The sequence below is a fragment of the Sciurus vulgaris genome, assembly GCF_902686455.1.
Source record: "Sciurus vulgaris genome assembly, chromosome: 9".
Taxonomy (NCBI): domain Eukaryota; kingdom Metazoa; phylum Chordata; class Mammalia; order Rodentia; family Sciuridae; genus Sciurus; species Sciurus vulgaris.
The window spans coordinates 23948739-23965209 of NC_136469.1; the positions used below are offsets into that span (position 1 = coordinate 23948739).

The window sequence follows — 16471 nt, forward strand, 5'->3', positions numbered from 1 at the left end:
CTTGGTTTTACCTTCAGCCTCCTTGGTACTGAATTTCGGAAGGCTCAGAGAAAAAACCGGAGACTTCTTTTCCCCAAATGTATGCCCTACCCCCTTGCCATTTTTCACTTTAGAGTGAAATGTCAAAGACTCAGAATCATGACTAATAATCATAAATTAGCCAAATCAGCAGACCTTTGCCCAGATCTTGGGGAAAATGAGATTTGTTTGGGGAAGAGATGGGGAAGTAAAAAGAGGATGTTCATTTTAAAAAGCATAGTTGGGGGACTTGGAGCAGCTATGGGATAGATCCCGTGAGCACTGTGTTAAAAATCGAAGTGGATTTGAAGAATCCCCAGTTTCGGTGGTTTGCCAGCCTAGCTGGGATTAGTACAGTTGTTAGATCCTGGTGTTGACTAGTTTGAAAAACCACAGGCTCGCCTCCCCTGCACTTGGCATGCTCAGGAGTCCCTGGCTTAGCAGCTCCTCCCTGTGTTTGGGAGGTGGACCCAGAAACCTTGCTGCTTGCCCATTCCTCCCTCCTAATCCTCATTGCCCTCCTGTGACCTTTAGCCCTGAAGCTGGACTGCAAAACCCCAGTGTAGTTCTGAGGTCATCAAACTGCTGTGAGCCAGACTTAACCATAACTTCCTCCATAAAAGAGAGTCTAGAAATGCGTTCTCTGGTTTAAATAAAAAGATTGAGGTCGACGAAGGAGTGGCAGTCTCCCTGCCTCCCCCCTTCTTTAAATGGTACTTTTCTGCTCTGGAATCTGAGCAGATGTTCTGGATGGAAGCTCAGGTTTATTTCTGCTGCAGCACTGCCTCAGGCTAGGGCAGCTCTGCAGGAGACTCTGCAATTCTTAGTTCAAGTTCACTGTCACATCTTAGCAGGTTGCAACCTGGTGCCTGTAGTCACACAGCACCTTTGCCACTTACTATCTGCCCACCTCTCTGGAGTCTGCACTTGGAATAAGGCAAAAGAAGAGTACAACTTTATGAGGGGGGTTTGGGCAGCTTCTTGTAAATTAAAATTAAACATACATACCTGTATATGTATACATATGTGTGTGTATGTGTGTGTGTGTATAAAAACAGTGAAACTGGCCTTATATAGTTTTTTCTTTATATTTCTCTATCAACATTAAGGATATATGCCCTGTCTCCTCTCTCTCTCCATATTTATATTGTGTGTAGACACACACACACACACACACACACACACACACACACACACACACACATATGTCCTGTTTCAGTCACATCATTGATACATGTGTGTGCGTGTGTGGGCCCTATGTACTCATGCCTTCTTGAAACACCAAGTGACTGAAACAGGTCATATATAGAGATAGCCAGCTTTGTAGCCAGCGATGTTTCTTCTGTGAGCACCTGGAAAGTTCCCCCAGTGGATGGTGGTATACTGGATGGATTTTTTAAGTTAAGATAGTCAAGTTTAGAAATGGTTGTAGATAAATGTTTTTGAAATATAAACCTTATGGCTTTGAAATAGGAAAAAGAACAGCTAATTTTAAAGTGAGGTATTTAAAAGACAGCCGATGGGAACCTGTCACACAGTCCCTGGCCAAATCTGAGATTGATCAGCAGAATAATTAAGGACAGTAGATCACTGATAGTGACTGGGACAGGAATCCAGGAACCCGGCTGGTGATGAATAAATGGGCGAGGAGTGTCTACTAGAAGGCTGATTGCCAGCTGTAAATGTGGAGTGGAGTTCTTGAAGAAATTCAGTACAGATGAGGCCAGTTAAAGGAGATATTTATTTCCATTTAGAAGTAGGATCAAAATATGATAGGGGAGAAGGGAGGGTTAGAAGACCTTGGCTCAATTTTGGCACTTGGTGACTTTGACCTTGGGCTGCTCACTTGTCCTCTCTGGGCTTGGACCCAGGAAGTGGGAGAGCAACTTTGCCTCTCTTTCCAGGGTTGTAGTGAGGACCACACAATTAAGTACTATGTGTAAAAAGGCTCCGAGCACTTAGTGCACTCTGGAAACTCGATGTGACTGACACAGGACAGGGAACATGATCTCTCTGTATGTCTTCCTTAGAATAAGAACGGAATTGTAACATGAGCAAGTCTCCACCAAGCCAACAGCAGAAAACGAATGGCAGCCATTGCAGTAAAAACAGTGGCAGGCAGTTAACCAGCTGCTTACATGTGGTGGCACTGTGCTGCCACCTCACACGCAGGGCCCTTGAATCCTGACCACAACTGTAGGAAGTCAGTACCAGCAAGGCAGCCAAACTGCAGAGTTTGTGGAAATTGTCACACAGCTTGAAACTGGAGAGCCAGGATTCAAATCAGAGGCTAACTCCAAAATCCATGCTGCTTACCCACCACGTTGGCCTGCTTCTCAAAAGAAGTGCTTCCCCTGCCCCCCTCCCGCTTTAATCAGTTTTCTCTCATTACCGAGAGAGATCAGTGTCTGAAGTCTGGCCGGGTGGAGCGTGTGATCTGCAGTATGAGCTTCCGCACCAGCCGTGCCTGTCCTGGGTGGGTGATGGTAAATTGAGGGCAGCCATACCTGTACATCAGATGTTTATGGAGCTGTGTTTGTGTTTATTTCCATTGACCATTCATCATCATTAGATAATAGGTGTCTCCGTGCCATGGAACATATTTAACAGAATCAAATTTGAGCTCAGAATGAGCTGAATATAATTAATTCAGCTGTAATTACAAATTAAGCAGAGCTGCCTGGTGTGACGCCTGGGGATTGTCATTTACATATCAATGGGTGATTAGGTAGCCAGGCCAACTGCTTTGTGTTGTGATGACAGTCCCTTACTAGTTCTTACCAGGGCTCAGAACTTCCTTCAAGCTAACCTGTGCAGATGCTGGTGACACCATGGTGCAGAGGTGAAGAGCTTGCAGCGTGGGGCCAGGCTGCCCGCAACCAATCCTGTTTCCCCTGGTTACTGGTTATTTATTCCTGGGCAAGTTACTGCATCTCACTGTACCTCCATTTCCACGTTTGTAAGGTAGAGGGAACGATATGCCCAGGAACAGAGCTGTTACAAGGATTGACTGCGCTAGCCTTGGTGCAGCTTGATATGGCACTTAGCATAGATAAGCACCATGTAAATGTTAAAAGTACTGTTATTCCCATTTTAGTAATAATAGTGAGGTGTAGTGATTAGCTGTTAGTGCTGACCACAGTAAATTGCCCCTATTAATTCTTCAGTAAATAATTGAGCAGAATTTCCCAGTTTGGAAATCTGAAACTAAAACCCACTTCTCTGTGTTGTATCCCTCCTGTGTGCCCTGTGAAGGACTCCCTCCACCTTTTTTTGTTCATACCCCGAAGTTTGTCATCGTCGTCGTTTTTACCTCTAAGAACTTTTGCCGTCATTGATAAAATAGCGCCTGCTCTGCGAAAGCTAAGCAAAGAAACATTTGGCAAAGGAAAGGACACTGGAGTGAGGGTGGGAAGAGCAGAGGCTGAGAGGGAGCTGGCTTTTGAGAGACTGTGGTGGTCCACCCCTCCTGATCTCAAGGTGCAGGTCCCAGGGACGCTCGCCTTATCCCTGCGTGGAAACAAGGCAAGAACTTGTGCTGCCTGAAGTCATTCAGCTGGGGGCCTGAGCTGTCTCAATCCAGAGCCAGTTCTTCCATGATGCTGTGCTGCATGACCAGGGTAAACGTGGACTCTATGCATTCTCCTGTCAGCTTCATGCAAGGCCATGCCAGCCTTTTTCACGCATTCTGATTTTTTTTTTTTTTTGGCAATACTGGGGGTTGAACTCAGGGCACTCTATCTCTGAGCTCCATCCCCACCCCTTTTATTTTGAGATAGAAAAGAGCTGAAACTGGAGGTGAGCAAAGTGCAGAAACCCAAAACTAGCAAAGGAAACTTCAGAAAGTGTGGGTTGGGGGAAGAGTGTGATGCTCCCCCAGAAGGTAGGTTGCAGAAGGAACCTCAGCTGGGCCACAAGTCTTGTGCATGTGCTATGGGCACAAGGTCTCCCAGATGGTTGGCACGTTTCAAGGAAATTGCCATTGGTGGTACGCAGAAGAGATTCACTGGCCTGGCGCTAGCTACAAAGTTGAATTCTCAGGAGTTGAATTAAATTGAGGCCCTTTTAAAGTACATTTAATGTTTGTTTTAAGCCTGATAATGTTGCTGACTCTAACTCATTTCTCTCTGTTCAAGTCATTTGCATATTTGTTTTCTATTAACATATTCTTACTTAAGAGTCATTAATGAATTTCCAGAAAGAAAACACTACAGTGTTGCTGTCTTTAGGCAAAACTGTCTTGTTTTTTAAAAACATGTTTCCCCAAAAGAACCACACAGAAGAATGGAAAGAGAATTTTAAAAATGACTTCTACACTCTCCTTCCAGTTTTGTAGTACTTGTGGTCTAGTGCTGGCCAGCAGACCCTGATTCAAATCCTGGCCCTCTGGTCAGCAGCTGTGTGTTGTAAGTTGCGGGATTGACTAGGCTGAACCCTTCCTGGGCTGTGAAGTGTAAATGTCTGTCCTCATGACTTTTACAGTAACCGTAGTGCTCAGCAAGCCTTATGTCAGACACAACCAAGAAGCAAACAAGAAGATCAAGTGCCACCATGCAGGGATTTGGGCTATTCTATGTTTTCATTAAACTGAACCTTGATTAAGGTGCTGTGAATCATTTCTTCTGTTTCCCAAAGGTATCCTGAGGTGAGGAATTTTATTTCATAGTGAGCATACTGTTCACTTTTAAGTGGCCTTATCCTCTTCACCACATCCTGTGGGAAACATTTCTGTCTCCAGGCCAGGGAACACACAATGTTGGGACGTCTCTCTAAGGTGGACAGGCTCTCGAGCCATTCTTCCATTAGCCCTGGGCCACCTCTCTGCTCTCAGGTGACCTCACCAAAGTGTCCTGAAACGTCGTCTGGGACTGAGCTCTGGACCCAGTGGCGCTCTAGGCGTACACAAAGCAACGTTCTCATGAGTCAGAAGACGTAATTTCGCATGGGAAGGCCCTTGGAGTAAGCCCCTTGCCCTTTTTGCATGAGGAAATTGAAGCCTGGAGAAGTTGGGTGACTTGTTCAGAGTCACAAAGGTACTTATTGTCCTGCCAGCACTAGAACCCAGAGGTCTAGCTCATAGCTAAATGCCTTCTCTAACCCTGCAGAGCCAGGAAACATTTATATTGCCAGGTGGCAGGTAGCTTGTCGCCATCATGTCTCTGAGAACAGACACAGGCAAAGGTCTGGCAGGCTCATCATCGGAACTCCTGGGTGTTAATAAGAAAGGGGAAAAAGAAAAGACTGCTTCTCCAGAACGGTTGGTGGGTTACGGCCCAGGTGGGGATTTGTCAGATTAAACTCAATTCCTAGACTGTTTCTCCACTGGCCGCTCGGAAACAGAACCTCAAGCCATACTTACATCTTGACAAAGCTCAAATCCAGAGTGCACAGGCTCGCTTTCCAGCCCGCTCAGCCCCTCCTGAGTTGAGCTGTTCCTTTTCATTCCTTTCCCCTGGGCCTTGGCAACCCAGAAAAGCTGTGTGCATGGTGGATCACAAAGGTCTCCTGGCACTTCCGCTTCCTGAATGTTCTGAGTTTAGTTTGCCTGTCGACTGGAAAAGGAGATTCTTTTTTTTCTAACGAAAAGAGATGCAGTTACATCACTGATTACGGGCAGAAGTCTGACCTTGTCCTGAGAGATCAGGGAAAGGAGTGAGGCCAGCATCCTCCCCTTAGATGGAAAGCAGTTAAGAGATTTTCAGGCCAGTAGAGGGAAGGCGCAGGGTCACTTAGGCACCTTTTTCAGAACACACTTGAGGGGGAGCTGGTGATACCAGGTCAGGACATACCAGGGCTAGAGCTCCTAGAAAACAGGACCAGTCCACACTCTCAGATTGTAAATGACTTAAAAAGAAAGGTGTTTCAACACCGCATTCCTTTTTAAAAGGAGATTCTTATAATTCAAATTAACCAGTGGAACAGCCTTTCCTAAAAGGGAAGCCTCATTCTTGGAAGTTGCCAGGTAGGAGTGACCTCATTGCACTAAGATAATAGCGCTCTAAGAGGCTGAAAATGGTTCCCAGAAAAGTCATTGCCCTGATGTGTCTGTTTCCTATAACAGAGAAATAGCCTGAAAAATAGAAAGGTGTAGTACAAGGAAGGCGAGGAAGGCGTTCCCGCACCCTCTTCTTTCCCAGTTCTGACCTGAGTCAGGCCCAGTTGGCAAATCCTGATTCTTTAGGTTAATCTCTCACCCAGAAACTGAGAGTCACACAAAGAAAGTGCTTCACCACGGATAGCCCGGATGTTTCCTCTTCCCTTTCTCCACAATAGGAAACAGATATATTGCCAAAATGAAAGGAGCCGCGTGGGGGGAAGGGGTCACCCAGGAGAGCGCCGGCTTCGCCCTTCAGGATTCCAGCAGGAAGAGGTGCCCAGCATGCCAGCTTCTACATGCCATCCTCTAGCACACTCATACTTCTTTCTAGGCTGGCAGCTCTTCCAGACCCATCTCGTTCCTGAATTTCATCCGCTATAGCTTATATTTTAGAATGACCATATTATTTATTGTCCAAGTCGGGGCACTTTTGAGATTGAGAAGGGTCCCCTATTACTAATGAAACTAGAGAACAGGTACAAATTGGGACTGCCCCAGACAAACATCCTGCTTATAAAATATCTTCAAATGGCACAAATCAGATTTCTGTAATGATTCATGTATCATGCAGCACCAGGGAGACAGGTACTTGTCATCGTGGAACTTATTAAACTAGGCTGGACTTTTTTCCTTTAAAATGAATGACCTTAACTTTAATTTGTCCAGAGACATTCTGGAATTTATTCTGTTCATCCATTACTTAAAAGACCACAAAAAACATCATAATGCTGAGACACCAAGACTAGGTCCTGATCTTAGTCTCCTAGGTCTCCCCAAGACTCCTATTGAGAGCACCCATCACCTTCCCCTGAAGCCTAGCCTGACCTTCCTGTGTGGCCCCAGGGGAGAAAGTCGGCCCTCTGAGCACTCCAGTCTGCAGCCTGGTGTCCTGTGCTCCGTGGGCTTTGGGCTGATAGGTAATACTTGTGATGGTAGAACATCAATGTGGCTCTTGTGGGACTTAGTCATCCCCTGAACATTGACTTGAGACACTGTCTTCTCACTTCTAAATAGGTCTCCTTGTTTCTAGAGTATAGTTTTATATGTTATCTGTCCTCCTTTCCTAAGAAGTTTATATCTTTGTTAGAATAGTATGTGACACTCAGTCATGTTCAAACTAGGGTGCTAACACCCACCCAGCCCCCTGTGCCACACTGGGCACTCAGAATAAAAGTAACATGCATGTTTTCCTGGAGTTCCAGTGTTAGTTTGTTGTTATTTAAGATGTCACTTTACATTTGAGAACTTCTGAGGAGTGGGGCATATGCATATGAATTAGTGAGATAAAGCACAATTTCAGTGTAATTTCACAGCTCCAGTGGAGCTGCTTGGACCTGAGATGAATTTACTCTCCCCTGTCACTGAGGTTTGCCGTCCTGGAAAATGTTAAGAAATGCTAGGAAAATGTTGCAGAAGATTCTGAGGGTGGTTGAAGTGGATTTCAAGTGCTGGTTGCCATTCTTTGAACTTCAGAGAGACTGACAGAAAAGTCCTCTGCAGAGAGTGTGTAGGGTATTTGTTTTACTTTTGTTTTCTTTGCACTTTGCTTTTGAACTGGAGCATCTCATACAAGATAGCGTGTGTCTGAAATGTTGCCACTACTCTGTAGCTCTTTACTTCCACGTCTTCGGTTGATTTTCATTGTAACACTGTCTCTGGGATAGTGATAGAGACAGGAGAAGAAAACTAATCGAGTCGGGAATGGAGTAGTGTAGTGGTGAGAGCCCAGAGTAATGATTCCCAGCTCTTAAAGATGGGAGTAGGAAAGGAGCAGACAATAGCAAAATTTGAGCTTTCTAAAAAAATTGGTATACGACAATTTAAAATTGCTTCTTCATATTTATTTTTGGAATGGCTTTCTTAAGAAATAGAATTGGTGTAGGATAAACTGTACATGTTTTAGAATGTACGGTTTGATTACTTTTTTACCTAAGAACATCAGTAAGAGCATCAGTACAGGAGAGTGTGTGCGCGTGTCACGTGTAATGCCTCACTCAGCGCCCACCCTGTTCCCAGGCAATCAATCACCAATCCACTGTCACTGTACAGAATTGTCAATGCTAGATTCTGTATGCATGGAATATATAGCAGACACCCCTTTTCTGTCTACCTTGTTACAACATAATTGAGATTGATACATATTGTCGTGTGAAGCAACATTTCATCCCTTCTTATTGCTGAGAGGTATCCCACTGCATGGATACGCTGTGATTTGTGTAGTCATTGATCCATCGATGGCCACTTGGTTCGTTCCCAGTTTTTGACTATCACAAATAAATCGTACAAGTCTTTGTGCGGAATGTTTCGATTTCACTTGCTTAACTATTTAGGTATGGGATCCTGGGTCATACAGAAGTTTCATGTTTGACAAACTCTATAAGAAACTGCTAAAATGTTGTCTGAAGTGGTTGTACCATTTAATCTCCCCAACCAGCAGTGTCTGAGAATCCCTGTTGTTCAACACCCTTGCCTGCACTTGGTGTGGTCGATCCTTTTAATTTAAAAATAAATGTTAGCATGATAAGATAAACATAAAATGCTTAACCATTTTAACCATTTGTAAGTACACTTTGGTGACATTAAATACATTCACGATATAGCATAACTATTCCTACTACCCAAACCCCAAACTTTTTCATCATCTCCAATGAAAACTCCGTATGCATCATAAAACAATGCCTCCCCCTTCCCAATCTCCCTCAACTCTGATAACCTCTTTCTACTTTCAGCCTATATGATGAATTTGCTTGTTCACAAAAGTGAAATCACAAATTATTGGCACTGCTTCTGGCTTATTTCACTAAGCATGTTTTGAAGGTACATCTTTGGAGAAGAGGCTATTTAAATATATTGCCTCATTTTTTTATTGTACTTTTAGTCTTTAATGAATGACTTTTGGGGGTTCTTACATATTCAGGACACACAAGTCCTTTATCAGATATGTGATTTCCTTCAGGTCTGTGACTTGAATTTGCTTAAGTATAAAACAATACTTCAAAATAAATGTCCTTAAGTGAGCATTTAGGGAAACAAAAAATTCAGACAATATATTGTAGGTCACAAAATGTCAAGTTCAATGAAGTAGAAATAATAAAATCAACATTCTTATCACAGTGCTATAAACCCTTTTCTGTTAAATAACTTGTAGGTGAATGAGAAAATATAAACAAAAAATTGTTATTTCTGCAAAAACCTGTAGACTGGTATCAGTGGGATACATTTGAACCAGTGATGGGAAGGCAATTCGTAACGTTGAACACCTCTATCAGTAAAAGTGAAAGAATAAAAATGAGTTTTGCATTCCCAATCAAAAAGGCAGGAAAGGAACATCAAGGTAAATCAAAGCAAGTTCAGCGATGAGATAATAAAAAGCAAAAAATTACTGAGGTAGAGATTAGGAAAAAATGGATCAAATCCAAACCCTGTTTTGAAAAAGAAACAAAAACAGACCAGGTAATTTAATCAAGAAAAATAGTGGGGATGGAGGGGGAGCACAAACATAAATAAGAAGCAGGCGGGGAAGAGCTATTGATTTGGAAGGAAAAAACCAAGATTTCGTTTCATACTTGCATGCAAATAAATTTGAAAACCAAGATGAAATGGTTAGTTTTTCTAGGAAAAAATTTATTAAAATTCATCTTAGTCGGGATAGCTAAAGCACACTTATTTCCCTAGAGGAATACAGAAAGTTATCTAGGAACAAGACCACAGGAAAGCACCAAACCCAGATGGCTTCACAGAGTCAGTCAACTGAACGTCGAGAGAGTGGAAACAGACTGCCTCAGAGCCTACGAACACAGATGCGGAGACATGACATCAACACCAGCACAGTAAAGGTCGCGCACAGGAACGCGGACCAATGCCCATTCATTCACGTTTTTGTGAAAATCCTAAATAAAATGTTGCAGTCAGCCTAATATTAGGAAAATAGTACACCATGACCAAGTAGCTGTTAAGCCAGGGCAGCAGCGACTGTATTAGTAGGTCAAAGAAGAAAAATACTAGTGTGACCAGAAATGCTGAGAAAGCCTCTGACAAAAATTCAGCAGTCACTCCTAATAGAAATACTCAACCGTGGAATGGGTAGATACACCTCCATCCTAAAGTCAGCATCTGTTTTTAAGGGTGAAACACTACAGCATCCCACCAAGTCAAGACTAGTCAGGGAAGTTTGCTTTCTGCTGCTTTTTAATGTTCTGCTGCCACGATTAGCCAGTTGCAGTCAGACAAGTGAAAACAATGGAAAGGAAAACAATTAAGCTGGCCATTTGTCAATGACATGATCATATACCGAACATCTCTATAAAAGTCAGTGATAAAATCAAGTCCTCAAGATAATCCAGGCAGATAGTAGACTATGAAAACATCAGTAACCTTTGTATATATAATTACTATTTAGAAGATATAATGGAGAAACATTTTCAAAAATAGGAGAAAATATAAAATGCTTAGTTTTTAATAAGGAGTGAACAAATCGTGGATGTGGTATATGATGGACTGAATTGTTTAGTCCTCCAAAATTCATGTTGAAGCCCAAACCCCAAGTGCCACATAAGGTGCCTGCCTGTTTTTAGAGGTAAAGTCTTTAAGGAAGATTAAGTAAAAATGAGGTCATGAGGGGAAACCTGTAATGCAGTCTGTCTAGTGTCCTTATAAGAAGGAGGGTTAGGACATGCAGAGAAATACAAGGAAAAAAGGGGCATTTGAATACAGCCTGAGAAGGTGGCCATCAGAAAGCCAAGTAGAGAGGCCTCAGGTGAAACCAGCTTGCCAACACCTTCATCTTGGACTTTCAGTCTCCAGAACAATGAGAAAATAAATTTGTTGTTTAAGGCACCGAACTGTGGTGTTTTTGTTATAGCAAAACTGATACCGACGGTACCTATAGAATACAAAAGGCACAGCAGTAGACTCCAGCAGACCTTCCTAGTTCTTGAACAGGCCTTTTACCATCCTCAGGATGTTGATTTTTACTGTCAAATTATGAAGATAACGTGATCCCAGTAAAAGTACCAATAACCTCTTTTTCAGTAAGTAAACAAGGTGATAACGAAAGTGATGTGGAAAAGTAAGCGTACAAATAAAACACTGTCAGGAACTGTGAGAGGGGCTACCCCTGTCAGGGACCAAAACTGCTGTGATTGGAACAGACGGTACTGGGCACAGACCCAAAGAGAGTGAAGCAGAATGAAATATCTTAAAATGGGCTCAAACATGTAGAAAGTATGAGAAAAGTGGTGTCTCCAATTAGTAGGACAAAGATGAGCCTTTTAATAAATGGTGTTGGCTAGCAATTTGGAAGAAGGTAAAATTAGATTCTCCGTAAGTAAAACCAAACTCCAAACACATCAGAAAACAAATCAACCAACGTGAGACTTTATGTGCACCAAAGAATGCATAGATGGATTCTTCCTTGTGGTGTGCGTATAAATGACATTGTATGATGCAGATGTCCATATGCAATGAAATGTTGATATTTGACTAGAAAAAATTAACATTGGCATATAAGTCAAAGGACCTGTGACGGGTGCGTGAAATGCCTGCAACATATGTCACAGGCTAATATGGACATCTCTGGGACTTAGGTACATGTTTTTTAAATGAAGGGTGAAAAAAGAAATAGGCAAAAAGGCACAAGCAGATGCTTGACAGGAGATATTAACACTCTGTGGAATACATGGAGAGATCATAATCTTTTACAATAGGAAATGTAAATTAATATTGGTCCTAGAAAACATTTTTCACCCACGAGATTATCAAAAACATCCAAAGCTTGACCAAGTCTCTGGAAAATGGTGGGGGAGGGGTGCTCATTAGTTACTGGAGGCAGTGGGAAATGACAGCCCCTATAAGGAGTGCTTAGCAGTCATAGTCACAAGTGTGTTTACCCCTTCACCTGTGGGAATTTTTAGCAGCACGTACATACGCACAGTCAGTGCAGCCTTACAGGTAAAATAATGTGAACTACTTAAAGAACTGGACATGGACAGGCTCAGCAAACTGAGGTGCTGACTTCAAAAACAAATGAGAAAGATCTCTATAACATGAAGTTATTACTAGGATGTGGAAAAAGCAAAGTGCAGACGATAACAGTAGGCTGCCTTTCTGTGTTAGTATTAAAGAGGAAGTGAGAAATCAGACGTTTTCCCCTACCCCCCCAGGAAAGAAAAACCTGGAAAAAAAAATTAAGGTTGGTTATCCTAGGAGGGGGTTAGAATGTGGGGGTTGAGTAAAAGACACAGGCTAAGGAATATATTATTTTGACTTTCAGAATCATATTAACATTCTCTGTATTTAAAAAGTAAAATTTTAAATCAAAATTGCAAAGCAAAACTCCTAAAACAACAACAAACTATAAAAATATGCAAATAAATAAACTTACCAAAAGAAGAGAAAGAAAATTTCAAATTAATAAAATAACCCCGGGGGTGGGGGAGTATACTGTGAATGAATTGGAATGAATCCAAGTATTTCCTATGTATTTAAAAAAAAAATAAGCCCAAGTTCATCTTAGGTTTACTTATAAGATAGTATAAATATAATGGTTCTGAAGACTTTTCAAGTGTTTTAGAATTGAGGAAATGATTCCGAAATGATCTTGATGGTCCTGAGTCTTGCTGCTGAAGTATGGCTTTACTGATAGGAACTAAAGAAGGGCAAATGAAAACCCTGAGGTGGACTTGGACTTGGAGCTAACAGTGTAAACTTGGGATTCATAAGACACACACACCCACACACCCTTAGAATCGATGTGACTCCAGTAGACTTTCAGAACGCAGAGCCCAGATTTTGGTTTCAAAATCTCATTCCTAACTGAAAGGGATGAGGCATTTGAGAGCTGGAAAGAAGGCAAGAGTTAAGCCTGGAATATCTTGTTCCAGAAATAAATACTCAAAAAATTATGGTATGTTAAAAAGACATAGGAACCAGCTTGAGTGGGCTCTCGATGGCCAATTCTCAGACCATGGGAACATCAAAGTAGATAAGAACAGTGATATTATAGCCCATTGACTAAGAATCCATGACTCCATACGGATGATTGATTGTCATAAATGGGCAGATAAATGGAGGGGAAGGGGAAGTGCTTACGTTAGGATTCTGACAAGGGGTTAATGGAGTTAAATATCACCATTTTGCAGTCATTATAGCAAAAATGGATTCAAGCAAAAACGGATGCTTCACATGGGGTAAAGTTGATGAGAAATGGTATTTACATAGTCTTAAGGTATCTCCCACTGATTTTTTATCAAAAATCTCTTGAGTTTAATCATCAGGAAATGCAGGAGAAACCCAAATTGAGAGACAGCCTGTAAAACAACTCAAATGTCTGTAGCATGAAACTGGAAAGAGCTATTTTGTTAATCATGTATGTGGAAGTTAATATTCCTTTTAGGAATTGAGGGGAGTCACTCTCAGGTGACTCAGGAGTGTGTGTGTGCACGTGCATGTGTAAGGGGACAGGAAAAGGGAGGAGAGAGTAACTGATACTAGAAGTCATTGAATCTCAATAAAGGACCTGTAAGAGTTCTTTATACTATTCTTGTAATTTTTCTGTGAATTTGAAATTATTTCAAAATAAGTTAAATAAAGGGATGATTATAGTAGCTTCATTATAATTACTCCAAACTGGAAACAGTTCATTGGCAGAAGATAAAATTGTATCATCAAATAAATTGCAATACATACACATGATAAAATGGAACACAGCATTAGATGGATCTCACAGGCAAAGAAGCCAGATGGGGGATTATATGTTCTGTTTATGTGAAGATCTGTACGTCTTACTATAGATATCTAATAATTCAGTACTTAGAGTTTATGAAAAAGTGCCTGCACCAGCAATGACAAAATCATCTTAATAATCACAGGTGAGGACCTGGGGGTCAAGTTCAGTGCTTATCACCTGCACAGCCCTGGGTCCAGTCCCCAGCACCACACCAAAATTAAACAGAGGCGAGGGGAAAAGTTACTTTCCTTGTCAAGTTCATCTGAAGCTTGCTGCTTTGCTGTCCTTGGTGGCTCATTTCCCAGGTCATCTAAAAGCTGATGGAGCTCATCTGTGGCTGAGGACAGCTCTGTGCCTGAGCAGATCACCACACAACAGGGTTATTGCAGGAACAGAAATACATTGTCCTTTGCTGGGGCAAAGGTTAATTCTTCCCCCCTGGCTGCCCTGACTGCCCAGCCTGCAGGCAGTAGGAACAGGAAGTCTTCAGTCTATGACTCCTGGGCAAAATAAGAGGTGGCTTTCAGGGCAGGGGGTGTCCTGAAAGGTAGAGAGATTGCAGCCTGGTTCTGCATTTGTGGAAAGTGGTTTAGGGATTAGAGCGAAAATCGTAACTAACTGTAGCTAGATGATAATTTAAAGTTATTGGACCGTTTCACAGCTTATATCTGTTTGGTAAGTTTTCTGTCGGCATTGCGGAAGTCTTTATCAGTAATTTCTTTGACAAAACAAAGTAGTTTGTACTTCAGGTGATATTGAAAGGTAGGAGAAAAGAATCAGGCTTTTAGTGGCTTGGTTTGGGCAGATTCTATCACAGTGGTAGGAAAAAAACCTGTAATATGCTCAGAAGCTTTGTTTCTAAAGTACCAAATAATAGGGAAATCAACAAATCTGCCACAGGATTATATAGGAACTTAAAAGAGACAGCATGAGAAATTTTAATACTTGTAAAAGTCTATTTTTACTTCAGATTTTTCAGCTCATAAATATGTGATAACACAAGTGTTACGAGCTTATTTTCCCAAAAAACAAATCATGGATAGGTTCCCTGGAAAGCCCTCAAAAGTCAACCTGATTCCTAAGGCCACCAACTATTATTCTTTTAGGAAAATACATTGGGTTTTAACTACCAACAATAGTAGATTTTAAATCTTGTCTCTTTGCTCATGCAGTTTTCTCCTCTCCACTGCGGCTACAAGAGCAGGAGGGCTTCCAACGGCCTTTGTCATTAGGAGGAGCCATCTGGTGACCCTGGTGGGAAACCTGGGGTGGGGCCTGGTTAGGGCTCTATAACTGACCATTGCTCCGCCCTTCCCTTCTAGGATGGCTCGCTGAGAGCGGCTTTGCCTGGAGGTTTCTAGAAGTTGGTGCGCATGCTGACTTACAGCTCCTCGGGTTCCTAGTGTTATCTAGAGCTTTGGGGAGTGGCGTAGTTATTTTCGCTCCTCCCAGGTGCCTGCCTTTTGGGCCTTCACACCTTGAGTTTTTAATTAGCAGAATGTCATTTTCATCCTGTCCTCCTTGACCTATGGGGCGCCAGGGATTGTCGGTAAATTCACTAAGCTCTTAGAAAAGAGATGCTCACGGAGTGCTGCCACTGGGACAGGACAGCGTGAGTTCTGCCCCACAGAGCGTCACCCTGTGTGATCCGTTCTTCACCAGCCTCGGGTGTTTTCCTGCTCACTGTGTCTACTTCCTCAGCTGTGTTTACTCTGTTCTTCATTTTAAAGCAAGTTCGTGTGTCACTTAAAACATTCGTAAACACTAAAATCTTACCGGCTGGGCTGTGAAGTGGATTTGTCAATGGTGACATATTCCTAATTGTGTTTGATTTTTAGTGGGTGGAAAAATTAAGAACGAGAACCTTAACGATTTTTAACCTAAGAGAATGTATTTTACAAACTTTCCTTGGGCATTTTGTCTGTGTGGCAGATCTCAGGCATATGTCATCTGTGGGTCTAAAGAGACTATATTTGTTCCTGAGTGTAAAATGGCTTTTCATTTGAATGGTGCTTTTGAGTCCACAGCAGGGCCGGGTTCAGATCATTTGTTGTCACTTATAGATAGTGTTTCAGCTTTATATTGAGGGGCTTATTGATCTTTGCCGTTCTCATTTTCTCTTTTTTTCCCTCTCCCTGTTTCCAGTTCTTCCTCCAGTGCTGGTTCCGAGACACAGTGAATATAATCCTCAGCACAGCCTCCTAGCTCAGTTCCGCAACTTGGGGCAGAATGAGCCTCACATGCCACTCAACGCCACCTTTCCAGATTCCTTCCAGCAGCCTAACAGCCACCCGTTCCCGCATTCTCCCAACAGCAGTTACCCGAACTCTCCTGGAAGCAGCAGCAGCACCTATCCTCACTCTCCCACCAGCTCAGACCCGGGCAGCCCTTTCCAGATGCCAGGTAGGACAGAATGGTCCCAGGGAGATGGGCCGCCTGGCAGGGAGGAGGCCGCATCCCTGCATCTGGGCCCAAGCATGGGTGCTTCCCAGTGCCACTCCCAGAGGAAGAGGCTCCAGCCAAGGAAGCAAATGTCTTGCTTTATTTGTCAGGCACAGATGCTCGAATAAACTGTTTTTCCCCTGTTTTAAAAAAGTTTTGAAACAGCTGCATCCTTCTGGGAGTGGCAC

General features: G+C 42.6%; 1 protein-coding gene across 3 annotated transcripts in view; it reads left to right on the forward strand.

The window, feature by feature from the left end:
- SMAD1 (SMAD family member 1) overlaps window positions 1–16471 on the forward strand; it is a 71577-nt gene that overhangs the window by 37870 nt on the left and 17236 nt on the right. For all 3 annotated transcript variants that reach the window (XM_079154122.1, XM_079154123.1, XM_079154124.1), the window contains exon 3: window positions 15987–16244. In XM_079154122.1, the coding sequence (XP_079010248.1) occupies window positions 15987–16244 (258 nt within the window). The remainder of the gene's footprint in view (window positions 1–15986; window positions 16245–16471) is intronic.